Raw genomic sequence first — 22,330 nt, 5'->3', positions numbered from 1 at the left:
AGTCCTGGTTTAGACTGGTTTAGTCTTGTTTCCTGGTTTAGACCTGGTTTTAGTCCTGGTTTAGTCCTGTTTTAGACCTGGTTTAGTCCTTGTTTAGACCTGGTTTAGTCCTGGTTTAGTCCTGTTTTAGACCTGGTTTAGTCCTTGTTTAGACCTGGTTTAGTCCTGGTTTAGTCCTTGTTTAGACCTGGTTTAGACCTGGTTTAGTCCTGATTTAGTCCTTGTTTAGACCTGGTTTAGACCTGGTTTAGTCCTGGTTTAGTCCTGGTTTAGACCTGGTTTAGACCTGGTTTAGTCCTGATTTAGTCCTTGTTTAGACCTGGTTTAGACCTGATTTAGTCCTTGTTTAGACCTGGTTTAGACCTGGTTTAGACCTGGTTTCGTCCTGGTTTAGTCCTTGTTTAGACCTGTTTTTTTTTTTTTTAATATATGTTTATTCATTTCATTAGAGATATTAAGTGTCCATTTAGCTATTTACCCAAGTAGACATCCATATATCACACATTTTATACATACATATATATACATACACACCTACACATACATACATATATACATACATACATACATATATACATACATACATACATACATACTCTGTATTCATTTACCTTATGTTCATAACAATACTCCTTATTTGTTTATTGGTTTATATACGTGTGTGGACGCATGCACCCACCCACACACGCACACATATACATACATATACACATTTAAATCCGTGCACCTATATACATATAGGCACATATCCATACATATACATATATTTCATTTAAATTTTTTTTTTTAACACTTCATATTATAAAGGCAGAGCCTAATATTATATCTATTTTATATTCTCCTTGTGTGTGTATATATACATACATACACACACACATATATGTACATATACACATATACACACATACATATATATATATATATATATATATATATATATATATATATATATATATATATATATATATATATATATATATATATATATATATATATATATATATATACATATATATATATATATATATATATACACACATATACATACACACATATACATATATATATATATATATACACACATACACACATATACATATATATACACATACACACATATACATACATACACACACACATACACACACACATATATATATATATATATATACTATATATACATATATACACATACATACTTATATCTACACTCATATTTTTCCCTTTAATCCCTTCCCCCAATTAATAACCCCTCACCAAACTAAATAAATAAAAATCACATTATGAATGAATAAACACACACATACACATTCATACATATTCACTCACTCACATACACCCATGCACACATCAAAGGTAGGATATACATTATCTTGTTTCTTGTTTTACCGGTGCCCAGAACTCCTCAAATTCCTTCATTTTAAATCGCAGTCTTGCTGTTACTCTTTCCATTTCCATCACATCTTTAACCCTTTCCCACCACTTTTCTTTAGTAGGAGGTTGTGGTTTTAGCCAGGACACAGTTATCTTTTTTTTTGCTATTGTACTTAATATTAAAATATTTTTTCTATTTTTTGAAGATATAGTGGTTGGTACAATACTCAATATAAATAATTGAAGATCTAAACTTAGTTTTTCTTTACAAATACTTTAAATTTTCTTTTTTCCATTGATCCAGTAGTCTCTGATTAGGGGACAATCCCATAATATGTGTGTGTGTCTCCTGTCTGACCACAACCCCTCCAGCATTTGTCAGATTTTGTACTGTATTTTGTTACCTTTGTTGGGACAACAAAATATTGCATCTTGGATTTCCATTCAAACTCTCTCCATGAAACACTGTTTAACATTTTATGTCCATCTTTAAATGATTTCTCCCAGTTTTCCTCTAATATTGTAAATATTTCTTTCCTTTTTCCTATTTGTCTTTAATGCCCATATTGTTGTCATCTGTATCAATCTGTAGGGTTTTATATATTTTTGAAATGAGTTTTTTAGTGTTACATGTACTTGTCATTAATAATTCTTCTAGATAATTAGGCTGATTACAAATATATTTCCAATCCTTATGTTTCATAAGATAATTTCTGATTTGTAAAAACATATAAAAGTCTTGTGCTTTTACACCAAATTCCTTTTTTAACTGTTCAAAAGATTTCATGTGTTCACCTTCAAAAAGATGCCCGATATAAACCAATCCTTTCTCTTTCCATTTACAAAATCCCCTTCCACTGATGCTGTAAAGTCTGGGTTTAAACCCATTTTAGTGGCCCTACATATTGAATCAGACTTTATTTAAATTTCTTTTACTATAGTCCATATTCTTAATGTTGCTTTAACCCATTCATTTTTGATTTTTAAATCCTTTTGTAATTTCTTTGTAAGAAATGGTAAAGATTCTAGAGGAACCTTTGGGCAGGAGTTTTGCTCCATTTCCCTCCATCCTGTCTCATCATCCTTATCAGTCCAAACTTTTAGGGCTCTTAGTTGTGATGCCCAATAGTATTTTTTAATGTTGGATAAGTTTAGGCCACCCTTTTCTTTAGAGCTCTGAAGTAGCTTGTACCGAATTCTTGGTTTTTGATTTCTCCATAAAAAAATTTGATATGAGTTTATCTATTTTTACGAAAGTTTCTTTAGAGAGCAGAATGGGTAGGGATTGGAACAGAAACAAAAATTTGGGCAAAACATTCATCCTAATGACTTCTATTCGCCCCATTAATGTCAACGGGAGGATTTCCCATCGTTTCAAATCTGCACTTATTTCTTTTATAACTTTCTCATAATTGGCTTTAAAAAGATGTGATGTATTCTTGGTAATATTAATGCCCAAATATCTAAAGCCCTCATCAGTCCATTTGAATTTAACCTTCTCTTTTGTTTCAGAGGGACATGTACCTGATATACTCATAGCTACTGACTTAGATTCATTAATTACATAACCGGAAATTATTTTGGTTGTTTAGACCTGGTTTAATCCTGGTTTAGCCCAAAATTAGAAAACAGGAAAATCCCTCTGTGTAATCCATTTATTTCAACAAAGTAACTGTAATCCAATTACCACTCACTGAAACAGTAACTGTAACTGAATACAGTTACTCATAATTTGTACTCTGATTACATAACTCCAGTACATGTAATCTGTTACTGCTCAACACTGATGACACGTGATAAACAATAACAAATACAGCGAGATGAAAACAGTCGAACTTCAAACTGAGTTAAAAGCCGAAGAGAAAAAGTGAATCTTTCAACTCAAAAACATGGATTAAAATTTCAATGTTGTGACGAGATAAAATCAGTTTCACTTTCAACTGACTCAGCTGAAAAAAAGCTGATCTTCACCACAGAATCAATTTGAGCATCAAGTTTTAAACCCACCAGCGCATTTTCACACCTAAATTTGTCACGACCATAACTGTGATAACATCTACAGACTGGACCAACCACACCGAGAGACGGAGCGGGAGCCCCAGACTGAAACGTGAAGTCCCGCCTCCTCCACGTATGTCTGTATCAATAGTCTCTATGGATACCCGCTTCATTTCTTCTGCATGTCAGAGTCACTGCTATGTGGATAGAAGCAGCAGCTGGACGGCGTTCCAGAGTGAAAAACCCAAAGGAACCGAAAGAACCGTCTGGAAAAGAGGCGCACGATGCAGGTGACCCAGCGCAGAGAGAGAGGTGAGCGTCTGTGTGCTTTTGTGTTTGACTGAAATCTCTCTGAAGGTGTGAGAGTGACTATTACCAACTCTAAAAACTCATCTGGATAGGTTTATCTTATGAGCAAATCAAATTACGCAATTTAACACCACAAAGAGTATATTTTTTATCTAACCTACCTTATTATCAAACAGAAGACGAGCTGAAGTTCTATTATTTCAGATTATATTTGATTTGATGGAGCCTAATATATAAGGATAGATTCTGTAGTAGTAGTAGTAGTAGTAGTAGTAGTAGTAGTAGTAGTAGTAGTAGTAGAAGTAGTAGTAGTAGTAGTAGTTTCTGCTCTGCTCTCTCTGCTGGACACTGCTAAACTCTCCATTGTCTGACACACAGTGGAGCAGATGAACCAGAGGCTAATGCAGCCTCTTCTCTCACTGCACAGAATCAACAGACAAGATCAGCAGCATCACAGTCTGTCACACTGAGCTGCATGTGAACACGGACGACCTGAACACACAGCCCCACGCACACGCTGCACATACACACACACACACACACACACACACATACACATACACACACACACATGTACTACTGCACATACACGTACACACATGTACATACAAGTAAAACTGCACATACACGTGTACACACAACTACTGCACATACATCACAGTCTGTCACACTGAGCTGCATGTGAACACGGACGACCTGAACACACAGCCCCACGCACACACACACACACAAGTACTACTGCACATACACGTACACACATGTACATACAAGTAAAACTGCACATACACGTGTACACACAACTACTGCACATACATCACAGTCTGTCACACTGAGCTGCATGTGAACACGGACGACCTGAACACACAGCACCACACACACATACACACACACGCACACGCAAATGATCTGTCCATGCAGAAAGATAATTTTACTATTTTAAGTCATTTTCCCATAGATTTAACTGTTTATATCTTACGTTTTTTTGCAGTGTACACACAAGTACTACACATACACATGTACACACAAGTACTACACATACACATGTACACACAAGTACTACACATACACATGTACACACAAGTACTACACATACACATGTACACACAAGTACTACACATACACATGTACACACAAGTACTACACATACACATGTACACACAAGTACTACACATACACATGTACACACACAGTACTACACATACACATGTACACACACAGTACTACACATACACATGTACACACAAGTACTACACATACACATGTACACACAAGTACTACACATACACATGTACACATAAGTACTACACATACACATGTACACACAAGTACTACAAATACACATGTACATATAAGTACTACACATACACATGTACACACCAGTACTACTAATACACATGTACATATAAGTACTACACATACACTCGTGTTGTGTTTCTGTGTAACTCGTGTTGTGTTTCTGTGTAACTCGTGTTGTGTTTCTGTGTAACTCGTGTTGTGTTTCTGTGTAACTCGTGTTGTGTTTCTGTGTAACTCGTGTTGTGTTTCTGTGTAACTCGTGTTGTGTTTCTCTTAGGTCCTCGGGGCACAGGAGGTTTTCTGACCACGTTCCTCCTGATGATCTCCTGCTTTAGTCCAGTTTCCCTCTTGACCCCTCCTCCCGCGAGCTCAGCGCTGCAGTCTGCGTTCTCTGCCACGCGCAGCAGCAGTGTGACGGGCGGCCAGCAGAGGGCAGTGACGTTCGACAGACTCACGGTGAACATCGGCGCCGACTTCAGCCCGGACACCGGCTTCTTCCGCTGCCGCATCCCGGGAGCGTACTACTTCTCTTTCTCCGTGGGGAAATTCCCGAAGAAAATGCTGTCTGTGATCCTGGTGAAGAACGGAGCGGAGGTGCAGGCCATCGCCTACGACGATTATCGAAAGAAAGGCCGAAAGGTGCAGAGCCAAAGTGTGATGGTGATGCTGAAGGAGATGGACACTGTGTGGCTGCGCATTCAACAGAGCCCCCAGTACGCCTTATACAGCAACGTGGGTCCGTACATCACCTTCTCTGGGTACCTGGTCTATCCTGAGGCCACCATCAGCAACCACCTGCCCTCCTCCTCTGGGCTCTCCTCCTCTAGACCCTCCTTCTGGACCCTCCTCTGGACCCTCTTCTGGACCCTCTTCCTCTGGTTTCTCCTCCTCTGGTTTCTCCTCCTCTGGACCCTCCTCTAGACTCTCTCCTCTGGACCCTCCTCTAGACTCTCCTCCTCTGGACCCTCTTCCTCTGATTTCTCCTCCTCTGGACCCTCCTCCTCTGGTTTCTCCTCCTCTTCTGGTTTGTCCTCCTCCTCTGTGCTGCCCCCGCCACCCTGCCCCCCTCACACAGACCCTCAGATGGGCCCCTGGAGCGGGCCGGATCAGGGGCCCCGCTCGGCGTTCTCTGTGGCGCGCACCTCCTCCCTGCTGGGACAGAGGCGCCTGCAGGAGCTGAAGCCGGCGCTCACCTTTGACGTGGAGTACGTGAACATAGGAGGACACTTTAACAGAAGCTCGGGCGTGTTCACCTGCTTCCACCCCGGGGCCTATTTCTTCGCCTTCACCGTGGGGAAACACCCTCGGAAGGCGGTGTCCGTGAAGCTGATGAGGGGCCAGGGGGACGTCCAGGCCATGGTGTTTGACGAGGACACGTCCAAGCGGAGGGAGATGCAGAGTCAGAGTCTGCTGCTGTCTCTGCACCGCGGGGACACGGTGTGGCTCTACAGTCAACAGGACGAGCGCTTCGCCGTCTACAGCAACCAGGGACGCTACACCACCTTCTCCGGCTTCCTGCTGTACCCCGAGCCCCAGAGGGCACACGTCACACACGACCCACACGACTCACACAGCGCAGGGGCCCATAACACACACAGCACACACGGCTCACACGGCGCAGGGGCCCATAACACACACAGCACACACGGCTCACACGGCGCAGGGGCCCATAACACACACAGCACCACCGGGGCCCATAACACACACAGCACACATGGCTCACACGGCGCAGGGGCCCATAACACACACAGCACCACCGGAGCCCATAACACACACAGCACACACGGCACACACGACTCACATGACTCACACAGCTCACACGGCGCAGGGGCCCATAACACACACAGCACATACAACACCGGGGTCCATAACACATACAGCACACACGGTTCTGGGGCCCAAAACACACACAGCACACATGGTTCTGGGGTCCAAAACACACACAGCACACACAGAGAAGGGGCCCATAACACACACAGCACACACGGTTCTGGGGCCCAAAACACACACAGCACATACAACACCGGGGTCCATAACACATACAGCACACACGGTTCTGGGGCCCAAAACACACACAGCACACATGGTTCTGGGGTCCAAAACACACACAGCACACACAGAGAAGGGGCCCATAACACACACAGCACACACGGTTCTGGGGCCCAAAACACACACAGCACATACAACACCGGGGCCCATAACACACACAGCACTGGGGCCCATAACACACACAGCATCGAGGCCGATAACACACACCGCACACATGGCTCCGGGGACCATAACACCAGGGCCCAAAACACCAGGGCCCATAAAACACACAGCACACACAGCACTGGGGCTCATAACACTGGGGCCCACAACACACAAAGCACTGGGGCCAATAACACACACAGCATCAGGGTTGATAATACCAAGGCCCATAACACTGGGGCCCTTAACACACACAGCACTGGGGCCCATAACACACACAACACACATGACTCCGGAGACCATAACACCAGGGCCCAAAACACCAGGGCCCATAAAACACACAGCACTGGGGCCCATAACACACACAGCACCAGGGTTGATAACACCGGGGCCCAAAACACACACAGCACTGGGGCCCATAAAACACATAGCACTGGGGCCCATAACACACACAGCACTGGGGCCCATAACACACACAGCACCAGGGTTGATAACACTGGGGCCCAAAACACACACAGCACTGGGGCCCATAAAACACACAGCACTGGGGCTCATAACACACACAGCACTGGGGCCCATAACACACACAGCACCAGGGTTGATAACACACACAGCACCAGGGTTGATAACACCGGGGCCCATAATACACACAGCACTGGGGCCCAAAACACACAGCACCAGAGTTGATAACACCGGGTAACACCAAGGCCCACAGCACCGGGGACCATAACACGCACAGCACACACAGCTCCGGGGCCCAAAACACCGGGGCCCATGACACACACAGCACTGGGCCCCATAGTACCGGGGCCTATAACACACACAGCACACACAGCTCCGGGGCCCATAACACACACATCACACACAGCTCCGGGGCCCAAAACACCGGGGCCCATGACACACACAGCACTGGGCCCCATAGTACCGGGGCCTATAACACACGCAGCACACACAGCTCCGGGGCCCATAACACACACATCACAGGGCCTCACACACAGGACAGAACTGTGCTCTGATGTCGTTTCTCTCTCGTCTGTTTCATGTTTAAAGCTTTAGAAACTCTTATGCCATGTTAGTCCACAAGATGGTGCTATAACACAACAGTGAAATGTTCATATCCACAGAGCTCTTGTGTTTTTACTTTATTTTCTTATCAAATATAGTTTTTATATATAAATGTAGTTATAGTTTCATGCATTCAAGAAGAGTGAAAATAAGAGTGCTGATCGTAGTCACGTCGGTGAAAAAAAAACAAACAAAAAACTTTTTATACTGATTTATACAGTGATTCTTTTGTGTTTTGCATGTCTTATTTTAATAAATAAAATGTATTCAGAATTTTATTAGTCCAACACTGTACATACATACACATATTACAGCACAGGTACGGTTCATTATTTTTCTCTTTAATGACATTTCACTTACACAGACTTCTCCAAAACTCTTACAAAAAGGATTAAAACACAAAACAAAATGACTTTATTTGGTTTAAAGAAAGAAGTCCAGTGTTTAGTCTCTGTGGGAGCACATGCAGTGACAGACAGTGAGTATGAGGTTATTTTTGTCTCATTTATTTATTTATTTTATTTTATTATTATTATTATTTTTTTACAAATAGTTGTGTATTTGTAAATATATATTTTTTTATTTGCAAAAAAAAGTTCGTAAAATGTGATTTGCATTTGTGGATCATCAATTACACGAATTTACAGTTTTCCTCTATGATGTATTTCTGAGACACTGCCCTCTAGTGGACGCCTGTGTATTTGCGCATCTGTCTGTCTGTGGATTTCTCAAACAAGTGTCTCAAAAATACATCATAGAAAAAAGGAAATCTGTGAATTTGTGTAATTGGTGATCCACAAATCCAAACAGAATTTTCAGTTTTACAATTTTTTTTTTTTTTTTTTGCAAATGAAAAAAGATAAATTTACAAATACACAGCTTTTTGTAAAGTTCAAAATACAAGTTACAAATATTAACAAACCAGTGACTAGTTTTAAATCACCCTCTGTGCATTTGTGAATATTAATGAGACAAAAGTGACCCCATAAGTGAGAGACAGGGACAGACAGGGACAGACAGGGACAGACAGGGACAGACAGGGAGAGACAGTGTTGACTTTAGGTTCAGAGAAAACCAGTGTCTGACAAAGTCCATCAGACTGAAGCTCACTGAGGCCGTTCCACCGACTGCACCGTTCTAATGTTTGACCGACAAAGACACAAGCAGCTCTCGTGCTCCAGTGTAAATAAACGAAGCCCCGTTCACACACAGATCCACAAATCCCAGACATTTACCGGGTATGAAACACCAGAACACCAGTCCCAGAACTTTCCCGGGTCTACTCAGGTCTTACTTAAAGACACTGGACATTAGGGTTGGGCGGTAAAACGGTATTACAGTTTCCCGGGGCATCAAAAAGTAGCAATGGTATCAGTTTCATTATCATCATTATAAAAATCTGCAGTGAAGTGAAGTGTTTTCTGCTACGTCAAACGTGTCATAGGTGAATCTGCCGCGTCATCGTTGTAGCAGCTTTAGTTTGTTGTCAGTTTTGTTGTTAGTTTGTTTGGCTTTTTTTTTTTTTTTTAACAAATTGCAGCATATTACAAGGCGACATATACAAGGCCCACACGTCACTCTTAGAAAGTAGAAAGCTCTGAAAAGTTGATTTTGCATGAGATGGGCCCTTTAAGCAAAATAGAGAAAAGCTGCTTAAAACCAAAAAGAAAATGTGACTGTACTGACTCACGTTAGTCATGAAGGTTACAGCCTCATCATCAGAAGATCCACTAGTCAGAAGATCATTCCTCTTCTATTGGTTTGTCAGCAACATTTCTCTTGAACAATTGAATGTTTATTTGATGAAAGCAACAGGGAATAATCCCTGGATATCAGGGAAGAATGAGTAAACTTTTGGATGTTTACCAATTAAAAATGGCTGCAACATCAACATTTTTAGAGATATTGACAGGAAAACACATAATCATGTATAACAGCATGAGCTAAGGCCAGAATTACTTAATTTGTTGGTTTACAAACCCACCAATGCTTATTAAAAGAAAAAGATTTAAAATAAAATTGAAATGAAGGTTGTAGAGCTCGAATTACTGAACATTTTCCAAGTTGTTGCCTGAAAATCAGACAATTATTAACCCTGTTCCACTTAAGACAAACATTTACACCCAAATCATTATTTCCTCAAACATTTTTGCTGTATTTTAAGGGTTTAATATATTTATTACTTTTAATATTTACTTTTTAAAATATTTAAAACTTGAAATACAGTTTCATTTGTAACAAGGCAGCCGCAATTTTGTTTATAAATTAGCAAACCTAAAAGTCAAGGTCACACGTTCAGGAGAATTAACAGACAAATGCACAGAAACAGCATTTAAAGAGACAGGGTTTTGGTGCAACAGGGTTAAGGAGGTAATGAAGTAAAGTGGATTTTTCTGGCTTTTGAATTTTGACCATGTGAAAATTGAAATGGCTGCTGTGACCTTGGAAAATGGATCAAGGTCAAATGGCTGGTATGGGACAAAGGTCATGGTCGGGATAATAATTGTGTGTGAGTGAAAAGGATCTTGTTGTAAAAATCCTTTATATTATAAGCAAATCTAGTGCCCACTGAAATGCATTGGAAAAGTGAACTTTGCCCTGTAAAGATCCACAAAGTCACTGTGACATAATTCAAGAACTGGAAAGAGCTTTTACCCTAAAGTATGTAAAGACATTCATATGGACTCTGTAAGTCAAACAGTCTAGATTTGTCCAGCCATGGTTAACGGACACACAGAGACGGACGGACGGACGCGGGACAATGGGTGATTGCATAAGCTCAGCTTGAGTTTACAGCTCACAAGCTGAGCTAAAAATGCCTTACAGTTGGTCCTTTTCAATACGACCAGGCGGGATCCCCAGAGCAGGAAGCATTTTTATGACACGCCTAAATAGTACATAAACTTTGAGCTGAGCTAAAAATATCAAGGCCTCTTATTTTCAATTTGTTCACAAAATTGGAAGTTCGTATAAAAATTAACTTTGTGGTGAAAATCTGGAAAATACCCTACAAGATCTGTGGTCTACTGAAAACACGACCTGAACATGGATTTTCTGACTAGAGGCTCTTCTGATGATAAGACTGACCCCGTCATGAACGGGCCGAGTGCAGAGCAGTTTTCCTTTACGCACTTGTTTCACTATTTTATTATTACCAACCACCACAAACCAGTTTTTTATTTTCAAAATCTGGTCACCCTATTCAATTCTGTCAACTGGGCAAATGTTTTTTGATTGAATGTGGCCTTTAAAACCAAGGAACCAAAAGTCTCCACTGAATGAACTGTACCAGTTCTTACCAAACCTTCTACGTTTCGGTGCCAGGCTCTAATCAGAAATGCAGGACAATCCGCTCTGGTTTCATTCACACACGACCCGGTTCTGGTTGTGGTGAGACTGTGTGTGAACGGGGCTGTTCAGAATCACTGTACGTCCCAGATCTCACAGAGCAGAGGCGTAAACTTGTGATCGTTGACTCTCCAGGACGTGATGATCTCGGCGTGGTAGTGGTTGAGGCTGCGCAGTTCGGTGAGGCGTCCCAGTAAACGGGCGAAGTACTGGGGCTCGTGAGGATGGTGAAGGGCGCAGAGCTTCCTGAGGACCTCCAGCATGGGCTCCTGCAGCCGCTCCACCGCCGCCTGGTCCTTCACGTACGGACGATCTGAAACAACACAAGGCACCGTCAGGGGTTGGCTCGGTTTAGTCCAGAGCAGCAGTGGAGCCACACGAGAAACAGAAAATACTGTGGAGGTTAAGTAATCAGAGTACAAATTATGAGTAACTGTATTCAGTTACAGTTACTGTTTCCATTCAAAGTAATTAGATTACAGTTACTTTGTTGAAATAAATGGATTACATGGTGGTATTTTCCTGTTTTCACATTTTGGGCTAAACCAGGACTAAAACCAGGACTAAACCAGGTCTAAACTAGGACTAAACCAGGTCTAAAACCAGGACTAAACCAGGTCTAAACTAGGACTAAACCAGGTCTAAAACTAGGACTAAACCAGGTCTAAACTAGGACTAAACCAGGTCTAAAACCAGGACTAAACCAAGTCTAAACTAGGACTAAACCAGGTCTAAAACCAGGACTAAACCAGGTCTAAACTAGGACTAAACCAGGTCTAAAACCAGGACTAAACCAAGTCTAAACTAGGACTAAACCAGGTCTAAAACTAGGACTAAACCAGGTCTAAAACCAGGACTAAACCAGGTCTAAACTAGGACTAAACCAGGTCTAAAACCAGGACAAAACCAGGAATAAACCAGGACTAAACTAGGACTAAGAAATATGACACTAACAGTAGGTGGACATAATTTAAAGCAGCAGTGATCTTATACATAAATCATTTCTCTATCAATAATATTTTTAATCTGCTTAAGGAAAGTCTGGACTTTTTATTGTCTGTTAGCAGATAAAACATATGTTAAAATATCCTCGTCTTTGCTTCTCTACAATAAAACAAAAGTCTGTTCATGGAGACTTGGGCTCAACAGACAATTTGAAGAGAACAAACATGAATTTTCAGGATGTTTTCGCTTTGTTCATGTAATTTTAAAAAACATGACAATATCAAGTAATCCAAAGTATTCAGATTACATTACTCACTTTAAGTAACTCAGTGGATTATGTTACAAACTACATTCGGGAGGATGTAATCTGTAATCTGTAGGGGATTACATTTTAAAAGTCACCTTCCCAACACTGCCTGTCAATTTGAGCTACCTATCGCTACTGCGCACAACTCCCAGGCACTTTTAGAGTTTAAACGCTGTCGATTTGAGCTCCTGAAGCAGAAGTTTAGTAACAAGTCGCATTTTAAAGGTGTATTGGTTTTATTTTCTGTTTTGAGCAGTTAAGCTTCGACATGTGCGTGTAAGATTTGCGGCACAAAACTTACGTTAGATGATTGAATAGTCAGGATTTAATATTTGATTTTATTTTGTTTCCACGTGTAGAAAACGTTGTAACTTTGTTTAGAAAGGCCCTGTATAAATAAAATATCACTATATTATAATAGGAAATTCACACTGTAGCCTACGATATTTATTTAATATAAAGATTTCAGTGTTTCCAGTCATTTCTTTCTCTCTTTCATTCACATAAATGAGTTGAAATTTGACATAACTAAGGTATAAAGTGTCACCGATCACCACGTGCAAACAGACTCAAACCGACTCTAATCCAAAGAAATGTGTGTCAAACTGGGGATTTCAGGTTTATTGGATCTATACAACTGTACATGGAAAAACATAAGGTCGCTTATTTCAACCGGGCAGCGTGAATTGATAGACGTCATTGTCGATTTAGGCTGCTGGGAGCTCATTTCGATGAGGCAGCCCATTTCGACAGAACACCAGGCCAAATGCTTAACTCAATTCTGCATAATATTAACTAATTACAGGTGGTTTTATAGCTCGAAAACACCTCAAAAAACAGACTTTCTGACTGTGAGCGGGGGTCGCCTCTCCACAGATCTGACCTGTAACGTGGTCTGGTTTGGTCTACGTGGAGATAGAAAGGTTTAATACTGTGAAACATTCCAGACAAAGCAATAATGTCTCCATGGAGAAAACAATTTGACGGACTCTCCACTAGAAAGTTACTCAATGCAGCTTTCAGTTTCAGGTGTTGTAAAAGTTATTTTTTTTTGCTCGACCTGTAGTTAACTTCACATTTTACACCCACGTGACTCTTTTGACCCACGGGGGCAAACTTAAAGGTCCTTCTAGACGTGAACAGAGACACTTACCTGGTGTTAAGATGGTGACTGCGGTGAGGAGGGCCTGTTCTTCTGGAGACATGAGCAGCTCTCCTATACTTTTGTAAAAGTTGAACATTGGTTTGATGAACTCCTCGGAGATCCCTGGAGAAGAGACAGAGAAGAAGGTTTGAGTTTGTCTGAGCAGCCAGTCGCTTCCATGTTCTGTTCAAATCCAGACGGGACTCGAACTGGACCATAGAGAGCCAAAGATGTTCATTTTGTCTTCTGACGTACTTTCACTTCTAAGGTTCTTTTTCAAGACAAAACAGTAAAGTGTATTTATCTTATTGACATGTTTCAGCTGCTGCATCGTCAGAATTGTCCCGGGTGTTGGTGTTGACGTGTCGTATATCAGCTGTTGTTACTTCCTGTAGGCGTGGTCAGACCTGATGGACCTGCAGGTCGCTCAGACTGACCACGCCTCCCGTCGCCCGGTGTCTCTGGAGGAGGGTGTCCCAGGTTTGTGAAAGGAGGAACGCTCCGTCATCTCGGGTAAACCTGTCTGTGCCTCGTTTCTTGATTTCACCGTCCTCCTTGATCCAGAGTTTGAACTTGTTGTTTTCCGATCCAACGACCCTGAGCCCCGTTCCAATCCAGAATGTGGTTATTTCTTTTACAGTGTCTGATATGATGGATTTTAGGGTTTCCTGTTCTGCTTTGTCTTTTTGTGTTCTGGTGAGTCTCCCTGATGGTTCAGTTTCGCATTCCTTTTGGTGTTCCTTTTTTCAAATGTGGAATGCCCGGCCAGTTTCCCCTACGTATGATTTATTGGATGATGCATAGGGGAAACTGGCCGGGCATTCCAAAACCACCATATCAGACACTGTAAAAGAAATAACCACATTCTGGATCGGGACGGCGCTCGGGTCGTTGGATCGGAAAACAACAAGTTCAAACGCTGGATCAGGGAGGACAGTGAAATCAGGAAATGAGGCACGAACACTCGGACAGGATTAACCGAGATGACGGAGCCTTCCTCCTTTCACAAACCTGGGACACCCTCCTCCAGAGACACCGGGCGACGGGAGGCGTGGTCAGTCTGAGTGACCTGCAGGTCCAAAAGACTGACCACACCTACAGGAAGTAACAACAGCTGATATACGACACGTCACCACCAACACCGGGGACAATTCTGAAGATGAAAGCAGCAGCTGAAACATGTCAACAAGGTAAATGCACTTTACTGTATTGACTTGAAAAAGAACCCAAAGAAGTTAATGGACCATAGAGCGTGAAAAATCTCCGTCCAAACTTCAGACGGTCCAACCACAAGCACGTGTCTCTCAAAGGCAGAAGACATCTCTCGTAACATCCTGAACAAACATAAATATAATGTCTTTCTTACATAACTCTGCACTTTGAGCCAGACCATACAGGCTACAGCAAACACTGAAATCTGAAATCTACACCACAAACAAATACAGATGTTCTCAGGAGAATTAAAGCTGTTCAACTTAAATCACAATTAACACGTCACAACTGCAAGAATTTAAAAGTCCAATATCACACAAAACGGACTCTTGTGAGGTTTAAGTCGTGTTCTAATGTTGTTCCCTCCTCAAAAACAGAGCTGGAGTTTTGTTTTGTTTCATTCACACATGTTTGAGTAACTCTGTATTATTAGTCTGTCTACATCTCCAAAGCTCAAAGCTCTGCTCCACCTTGTGATGTCACGAAGCGGTAGTTTTCAAGTTAGTAACTACCTTTTACCTTTAGTTTCATTCTTTAGTTTAGTTGTCTATAGACTTTTTTCACAGTGGCTGTAAATTTATGATTTTCTGTGGCAAAATGTGTGTGTAAATAAATGTGTGTGTAAATGAGTGTGTAAATGTGTGTGTAAATGTGTAAATGTGTGTGTAAATGTGTAAATGAGTGTGTAAATGTGTGTAAATGTGTGTGTAAATATGTAAATGAGTGTGTAAATGTGTGTGTAAATGTGTAAATGAGTGTGTAAATGTGTGTGTAAATGTGTAAATGTGTGTGTAAATGTGTAAATGAGTGTGTAAATGTGTGTAAATGTGTGTGTAAATGTGTAAATGTGTAAATGTGTAAATGTGTGTGTAAATGTGTGTAAATGAGTGTGTAAATGTGTGTGTAAATGTGTAAATGTGTGTGTAAATATGTAAAAGAGTGTGTAAATGTGTGTGTAAATGTGTGTGTAAATGTGTGTGTAAATGTGTAAATGTGTGTGTAAATGTGTAAATGAGTGTGTAAAATGTGTGTGTAAATGTGTAAATGTGTGTGTAAATGTGTGTGTAAATGTGTGTGTAAATGTGTAAATGTGTGTGTAAATGTGTAAATGTGTGTGTGTGTGTAAATGTGTAAATGTGTGTGTGTGTAAATGTGTGTGTAAATGTGTAAAGTGTGTAAATGTGTGTGTGTGTAAATGTGTGTGTAAATGTGTAAATGTGTGTGTAAATGTGTAAATGTGTGTGTAAAGTGTGTGTAAATGTGTGTGTAAATGTGTGTGTAAATGTGTGTGTAAAGTGTGTAAATGTGTGTGTAAAGTGTGTAAATGTGTGTGTAAATGTGTGTGTAAATGTGTAAATGTGTGTGTGTAAATGTGTGTGTAAATGTGTGTGTAAATGTGTAAATGTGTGTGTAAATGTGTGTAAATGTGTGTGTAAATGTGTGTGTAAATGTGTGTAAATGTGTGTATAAATGTGTGTGTGTGTAAATGTGTGTAAATGTGTGTGTAAATGTGTGTGTAAATGTGTGTGTGTGTGTAAATGTGTGTAAATGTGTGTGTAAATGTGTGTATAAATGTGTGTGTAAATGTGTGTGTAAATGTGTAAATGTGTGTAAATGTGTGTGTAAATGTGTGTAAATGTGTGTGTAAATGTGTGTGTAAATGTGTGTATAAATGTGTGTGTAAATGTGTGTGTAAATGTGTGTAAATGTGTGTATAAATGTGTGTAAAAATGTGTGTAAATGTGTGTAAATGTGTGTGTAAATGTGTGTAAATGTGTGTGTAAATGTGTGTGTAAATGTGTGTATAAATGTGTGTGTAAATGTGCGTCTGCACTATCACCAAATCTTCAATGAACAAGCTCCACAAAGGATAAACATTCTAACACAGGCATGTCCAAACTATGGCCCGTGGGCCAAATGCGGCCCTCAGACAAATTTTTCTTGTTGCCCTCAGGCTTTTTTTCCAGGAGAATTGGCCCAAATGACCTTGCAATAAGCTAAATGAAAAATTTACTTTTTATTACAGGTGAAAATGTACCTTGATAAAGCCAGTATTTAACATTTAGTGTGTGGTTTAAAGGATCTTAGCGTAAATAAAGACTGACGGCTCATTCAAATGTGTTAAACCTGCACATATTTCAATTATTCACTGTATTTAGCACCAGTCTATGGCCCTTGATCGTCCCTCTGCTTCGTCTGTGTTTAGATATGTGGCCCTTGATGAAAAAAGTTTGGACACCCCTGCTCTAACATGAACATGTCAATTTGCCAACTGGACAAATTGTTGACAAATTGAAATTGAACTGAAGAAGTGGTTTGGATGAGCTGCGAAACGTACACACGCATCAAGAATCTCAGACGTCCGGTCACTGCACAGTTCATACTGGGGAGGATTTTCCGAGAAAGTGAGCATCAAACCTCCATGTTTGTTTTCCCAGTGGGATGTGTCTTTTGTCAAAGTCGATCTTTTCAAGTCTTTTGAACCATATCACTTTTGTTTCTGGTTCTGATATTGTCATATTTTAGTTTTGGGATTCGGACATAGTTAATTGTGTGGTTGTTGGATCCAAACAGCGGAAAACGGCTCGAGAAATTTGTTTGCAGCGAACATTTTGTATGTGGAGCGACAACAAAACAAAATCCCGTTTGTTAATGTAGAGGAGCAGAAGACAAACAGACTGAGCTGCACTTTCTTGTTCTTGTGGTTTTACAGAAACATCACGTCTTGGTCTCTTTGCAGTGGAAGGTGTTTCTTGGTGAACAGTTGGTGCCTTTCACTTTGGCGTTGACTTTTTAAATTCGTAACCAAGGTTGAGCGAAGGATCGGGATTTTGTTTTGTTGTCGCTCCACATACAAAATGTTCTCTGCAAACTCAGGATGATTTCTTAGACAGACAAACGTTTCCTTTTTGGTTCTTCCTGTGGATCAATCCTGCCCATCGCCTTCACCTTTCACTATTTTTCAATTCCGTTGGGAAGAGAAACAGTTTGAACGGAGGTTTGAGTCACACACATCTGATTCACTTTTGCATTTATGGAGTTCACAAACACATTTCTCGAGCCGTTTTCCGCTGTTCGGATCCAACAACCAAACAATTATGACATCCGAATCCCAAAACTAAAAAAATGACAATATCAGAACCAGAAACAAAAGTCTTCATCAGCTGAGGGTTTCAAAAAACAACATCCTTTGGAATACGGAAAACCAGCGCCATCTATGGGTGAAATATCTGGTGCTACAACTGAAGGAAAATAATAGTTTTCTGGTTTTAAATAACAAATACATACTTTTAAATATTAACATGTAATAACAAATTAATTGACCATGTTTTCTCAACCTTTTTAAACTAAATATTCAACACCACATCAGAAAAGTTACACAGTTGACCTTGACATGGGCCTAGTCCTCTGCAGACGGCACAGTCTCTCATCTCCACGGGTTCATATCTCATTGAAAAGCTGCTAATCCTGTGGTTTAGTCCTGCACAAACACACTCTGAAACGCCTATGATTCTTATATTTCAGTCTTCTCAAATGTTAATTGTAACCTGGGTGAAAAAACATTAATAATTCATAATATTTCGCTGTCCTCGTGTGATTGTGTCACCGCCTGCACGACTGCATCGCCCGGTTATGTGACTAAGCACGGACCAATCCTCCAGTAATATAACCTGGTACTGACAGTCTAACGCCGGAGTGAACAGGACACGCTGAGGAACATTTTTGCTGAAGTAGCCAAATACCGGTGCAGGCCTCGAAACAGAGTCCTGCAGTCGATAAACTACTGGACTGACCAGGTCTCTTTTGATGGAAAGCTAACAAAGAATGAGAACTAAAGAACTGTAAACGTTAAAGTCTCTCAAACTGGACTCTTCCCCCTGGACACTGCGAACAGTTTTCCAATTGTTTCTTTTCGTGATTGGGCACGACAAAAACTAAACTGCTGCACTCAAAGGACATTTGTACACAAACATCCACCCAGCCAATTTCTTCCACTTATACGGGGTCGGGACGTGGGGGCAGCAGTCTAATCAGGGACTCCCAGACTTCCTTCACCACAGACACTTCCTCCAGCTCCTCCCAGAAGAAGGAAAATGTCTTTTTCGTATTCTGAGTGAAAAGAACCACTAACGGTGAATTAAACGACTTTCAAACATCCGCAGAGCAAACGTAGAAGATCCTAACAAACCGTGGACTCCAACAAGTTCAACAACACATCGAGACTCTTGGAGGTTTTCATCTTTTCTGCTGTGAATGGCCCAGGAGTTTCCACCAAGTCATTGTGGATGTCGCCCAAGTGAATATTTGTCCAGGTCGTTGGCGATTCTGACCAGAAATTTGGTTTGGTCCAGGTTCTGTCGGGGTTGAAAAGGGTGATTTGTCGTCCGTCGATGCTTATGACCAATTTCTGGTCAAATGGTCTTGGGTCCTCTGCCGTTAGAGTGGATAAATAACCGGGATCAATACCCTTTACGTGCTTTCTCGCTCCGTCCGTCGTGTTGAATTAGTGTTTCTTGCCGCCGACCAAAATAATTCCCAGCATGCAACGCGCGCTTTTGTCAACAATGAAACTCGTCTATACCTTGCACTGTATTTAACTTTTTTATTCTTACTATTTTCTTTTTAATACTATGAACCAGATATTACGTGTTCTTAATAAAAACTGAATTGAATCTATGGCTGATTAAAGTGTAGTTATTAAAAAAGTTAAACACAGAACACAGAAATCATCTTTAGCTCTTATGAATGAAGTCTGTAGAGATTGTTTTTTTTTTTTTTTTTTGGTGAGTTTTGAGTTTGGGGGCGGGCGTCTGCGCAGGAGGCGTCGTCGCGGCTTTAAAATGTCAGTGGAGCTCAGAGGAGAGACGAGGATGAAAGCTCTCGTGATGTTGTGATAAGAAACAAAGGCTCCTCAGACAGAAGAGCGGCCGCTGCTCAGAATAGATTTAATCCCATTCAAAACAGAGCGACGCAACACACACACACACACACATGAATACACACACACACACTGACCACACACACACACACACACACACACTGTCCGGCCTGAGTGACATGATGACAGCCACATACATAAACATGAGGCTAAACCGTCGGCGCAAACCCGGAGCTTGGACCTCGAGTTCAGACCTTCTGCTTTTATTAAAACTAAATAAAATCTGAAAAAAAAAAAAAAAAAAATTCCATGTGTCATTCGTTCATTTGTTTTTCAAAATAAAACCAAAAATAAGAAAACAAACAAACAGAAAAAAAAAACAACTATTTTCTTTGTTATTTGTCTCCAAAACCAAAATGAAAAAACGGATAATGATTTGTTTTTTTCAGTTTTTGATTTTGTGTTTAAATGAAAAAAAAAAAAAAAAAAAAAAAAAAACGGATAAAGGACGTTTTTCTTTTTCGTAACTTAAACTGTCATGCTGGACTTTTGCGCCGCATACGGACTAAACCAGGACTAAACCATTTTCAGTCCCAGTCTGGTCCGGGTCTCAGTCCTGGTTTGTCCCGGTCTCAGTCCCAGTCTCAGTCCCGGTCCTGTTCCGTGTCTCAGTCCTTGTCTGGTTCCGGTGTGGTTCCGGTCTGGGCCTGGTCTCAGTCCCGGTCTCAGTCCTGGTCCTGTTCCTGGTCTCAGTCCTGGTCTAAGTCCTGGTCTCAGTCTCGGTCTCAGTCACGGTCTCAGTCAAGGTCTGGTCCTGGACCAGGACCAAACCAGGACTAAACTAGGACTAAACTAAAACTAAAGTAGGACTAAACCAGGACTAAACCAGAACTAAATCAGGTCTAAAAACAGGACTAAACCAGAACTAAACCACGTCTAAAACCAGGACTAAACCATTTTCAGTCCTGGTCTGGTCCCAGTCTCAGTACCGGTCTCAGTCCCGGTTTCAGTCCCAGTCTCAGTCCTGGTCCTGTTCCTGGTCTCAGTCCCGGTCTAAGTCCTGGTCTCAGTCCTGGTCTCAGTCCCGGTCTGGTTCTGGTCTCAGTCTCAGTCCTGGTCTCAGTCCTGGTCTCAGTCCTGGTCTAAGTCCTGGTCTCAGTCCTGGTCTAAGTCCTGGTCTCAGTCCTGGTCTCAGTCCCGGTCTGGTCCATCCATCCATTTTTTCCATTTTTCATTTCAACACAAAATCGAAAACTGAAAAAACGAATCGTTATCTGTTTTTTTTTTCATTTTGGTTTTGGACAAATAATGAAGAAAACTGTTGTTTTTTCATTTTCTTATTTTTGGTTTTATTTTGACAAACGAATGAACGAATGTCACATGGATTGCGATGTATCAGCTTTTTTGTTTACTGTAGTTCTTTAAATGTTCTTAAAGCAAAACTGGAAACAACAACTCCACACTGCCCCCACCCTGGACTCGCCTCTCCACAGATCCGACCAATAACTCGATCTGTAACTTGGTCCTTCTTGTCTTTTTAGAGATACAGAACTTTAATGTCTGTGACAGTGGAACAAAAATGACGTCCACACGTCACCGTGGAGACAGCGTGCAACAAAGCCTCAGAACTTCCACGGTGCCCCTTTAATAACGTCTGGTCGGATTAAGTCCGAGGGCATTTCCGCGTAAACGCTCGGGCGCTGTAACGGGAGACTGTGTAACTTAAACCTGAGATCAGCTCGGCGGCTCCTGCGTCACAGAAATCACCACATGAATAATTTGTGGAGGATCTCAGAAGCCGCAGGAGGATCTCAAGAGTCTGTCAGGACTTTTGATGCGGATAAAGAATGTGCAACAACGAGAAAAGAAAAGAAATGACTAATGTTCAGAAGAGTGATTTCATTTCCAAAACAGAAAATGTGACTTTACTGTTTCGTTTACAAAAGTTGATCTGAAAGTTTCCCCTCCAAGAACCAACAACATAAAGATTTGACTTTGAAAGATTTTGAAAGTTGTTTTGAAAGATACAGAGCTCCGGAATGAATGAATTTTGCAGTACAGTGTCCCTCGTTTATTGGGGGGGTTATGTTCTAAAAATAACCCGCGATAGGTGAAATCCGCAAAGTATCAACTTTATATTTTACAATTATTCTATCTGTTTTAAGTCTGTAAAACCCCTCACACAAACTTTATACACTTTTCTCACACAGGACACTTACAGTTCATTTTTACATCCTTCTGAAAACTTATTGCTGTTGTTGTT

General features: G+C 41.0%; 2 protein-coding genes across 2 annotated transcripts in view; one reads left to right on the top strand and one right to left on the bottom strand.

The window, feature by feature from the left end:
• Positions 1 to 3,656: 3,656 nt before the first annotated feature.
• On the top strand, positions 3,657 to 11,001 carry c1qtnf13 (C1q and TNF related 13). The gene is made up of 4 exons (XM_055155921.1): positions 3,657 to 3,684; positions 5,255 to 5,797; positions 6,029 to 6,865; positions 10,949 to 11,001. The coding sequence occupies exons 1-4, from the start codon at positions 3,657 to 3,659 to the stop codon at positions 10,999 to 11,001; spliced, it is 1,461 nt and encodes a 486-aa protein (XP_055011896.1).
• Positions 10,480 to 22,330, bottom strand: part of nr1h4 (nuclear receptor subfamily 1, group H, member 4) — a 50,165-nt gene continuing 38,314 nt past the window's right edge. The window contains exons 9-10 of the mRNA XM_055155801.1: positions 13,986 to 14,099; positions 10,480 to 11,893 (exon numbers count right to left, since the gene is read on the bottom strand). Of these exons, the coding sequence (XP_055011776.1) occupies positions 11,655 to 11,893; positions 13,986 to 14,099 (353 nt within the window). The 3' untranslated portion in view covers positions 10,480 to 11,654. The remainder of the gene's footprint in view (positions 11,894 to 13,985; positions 14,100 to 22,330) is intronic.

This window comes from Boleophthalmus pectinirostris, unplaced genomic scaffold (assembly GCF_026225935.1).
Source record: "Boleophthalmus pectinirostris isolate CB_2022bp ecotype Guang Dong unplaced genomic scaffold, ASM2622593v1 HiC_scaffold_2, whole genome shotgun sequence".
Classification (NCBI taxonomy): Eukaryota; Metazoa; Chordata; class Actinopteri; order Gobiiformes; family Gobiidae; genus Boleophthalmus; species Boleophthalmus pectinirostris.
The sequence above is the reverse complement of the archived record's forward strand: the minus strand, read 5'-3'. Positions and strand labels throughout refer to the sequence as shown.

Bases quoted from the DNA above. Each gene is read 5' to 3' on its own strand.
- c1qtnf13 (XM_055155921.1), top strand. From the start codon at position 3,657: ATGCAGGTGACCCAGCGCAGAGAGAGAG. The intron at 3,685-5,254 runs GTGAGCGTCTGT...TGTTTCTCTTAG, and splicing joins GACCCAGCGCAGAGAGAGAG to GTCCTCGGGGCACAGGAGGT. The intron at 5,798-6,028 runs CCTCTAGACCCT...CTGTGCTGCCCC, and splicing joins CTCCTCCTCTGGGCTCTCCT to CGCCACCCTGCCCCCCTCAC.